Raw genomic sequence first — 1,645 nt, 5'->3', positions numbered from 1 at the left:
ATATATAGTTTTAGTTATTTTAATACATCGAGTTAAACTAAATTTATATTTCAGCCTTGTAGTATAGTTTTAGATTTTATTTTTTATGTTTTTCAGTTGGTGTTTATTTTATTTAATTTCATTTATTTTTAATGGTTTTAATTTCAGTTTTACTTTTAGTTAAATATACTAACCCTTGTCTGACACCACATATAATATTTTAATATTTCAATAATTTAAACCTTGTACTTCAAAACTTAAAACAAGGTTATTATGTAAATATTACCAGTAAAATATTTTAGATTCTGCAATATTTCTTTGTGACGCTAGATAACATGACCATCATATTTTGTTCATATCAGCTCAAATGCTGTTGTCGTTAATAAAGCAAAAGGGTTTCACTCCAAATGCAAAACCATTTTCAAATGTATGCATTAATGTACTTTTTTCAATTCAACAAATTTAAATTAGATTAATTAGTTTTAAGTTCCTTTAAAAAGATCTTTTAACAGATCTTGGGCTTTCATATTTCAATATTTATTTTATACACAAAAAGGCAGGCAAAGTCATAGAATGAGAGATGGCACATGAAGGAAAGGAAATACCCTAATGATGTGTAGTTTGGGCAGCAGGTTGCAGTCGGCGAGCGTGAGGTCCGGTCCATCCAGAAAACTGCGTGTGGACACACCGGGATCATCTACGCTGTTGGCATCTATCTCCTCGGCCAGCGGCATCTGCAAATACTCATCCAACCTCTTCAGAGACTTCAGAAGAGCTTTCTCCAGACCTATATACACACAAACAAACACCAGATCAAAACAGAACTACAGAAGAAAAGAGCACCATTTCACAATCTTCAATAAAACCAATTAAACTCACCCTCATTAGCTTCTTTACGAGGGTTCTTGATGTAGGCAGAAAACTTGGCAAATACATCTATTCCTGCTGTGTTGGATTCTGGATGCTTTGCTGCCAACTTTGGGTATCTTAAAAAAATGTACCAGGGTTAATGAATGTAATAAGGATCTGAGGCAATGGCAGGTGAAGCGATAGTAAGTACCGTGGTGGGACCAGTCGTTCCTCGAGAAACTCCTCGATCTTGTTGACGTCCACCAGCACCTCTCCGTTGAAGGTCATGAATGGAGGGTTGGTTCCTGGAGCGAGATCCTGCAGATCCGCCGGCTTTCTGTGTGACACGGACCAACAAACCTGCCATCACCAGTGTTGCTATTGCTAACTAAAACTACAGCAGAGATGCTCAAATCCAGGGCATGTGGGCCAAAGTTGGACGACATTTGATTTGGCCCACCATACCATATCACAAGAAAATATTAAGAATAAATAAAAAATATTTATTCACATATTTTATTATTGTGTAAAAATATATTTACATTTCTGTCTAATTATTTATGCACTTTTCATGTAATATATTTTAATATAATATAGCTGGATATAGTGTAACATTACCCTTCATATTGAAAAGTTTGGGAACCTCTGAAAATATTTTTCATAAATTGAAATAAAATTAAACAAAACAAATATAAATATAATTATTAGATGAAAAATATAAAGTGGCAACTAACTGAAATAAATTAAGTTTATAAATTTAAATACTAAAATTACGAAAACTAAAACAAAAAAATGCTAAATACACACACACACACAC

At 33.2% G+C, this 1,645-nt stretch overlaps 1 protein-coding gene across 1 annotated transcript; it reads right to left on the bottom strand.

Annotated features, from left to right (window-relative positions):
- Positions 1–503: 503 nt before the first annotated feature.
- LOC107683066 (chloride intracellular channel protein 4-like) lies at positions 504–1,188 on the bottom strand (the record flags this gene model as incomplete). Its single annotated transcript, XM_016479157.1, has 3 exons — positions 504–766; positions 859–965; positions 1,040–1,188. Coding segments are annotated over 3 exons (477 nt in total), but the record flags the coding sequence as incomplete, so codon positions are not given.
- Positions 1,189–1,645: the final 457 nt, after the last annotated feature.

Source organism: Sinocyclocheilus anshuiensis, unplaced genomic scaffold, assembly GCF_001515605.1.
Source record: "Sinocyclocheilus anshuiensis isolate Anshui unplaced genomic scaffold, SAMN03320099.WGS_v1.1 C32874428, whole genome shotgun sequence".
Classification (NCBI taxonomy): domain Eukaryota; kingdom Metazoa; phylum Chordata; class Actinopteri; order Cypriniformes; family Cyprinidae; genus Sinocyclocheilus; species Sinocyclocheilus anshuiensis.
This window is presented reverse-complemented; position numbering and strand designations above follow the sequence as displayed.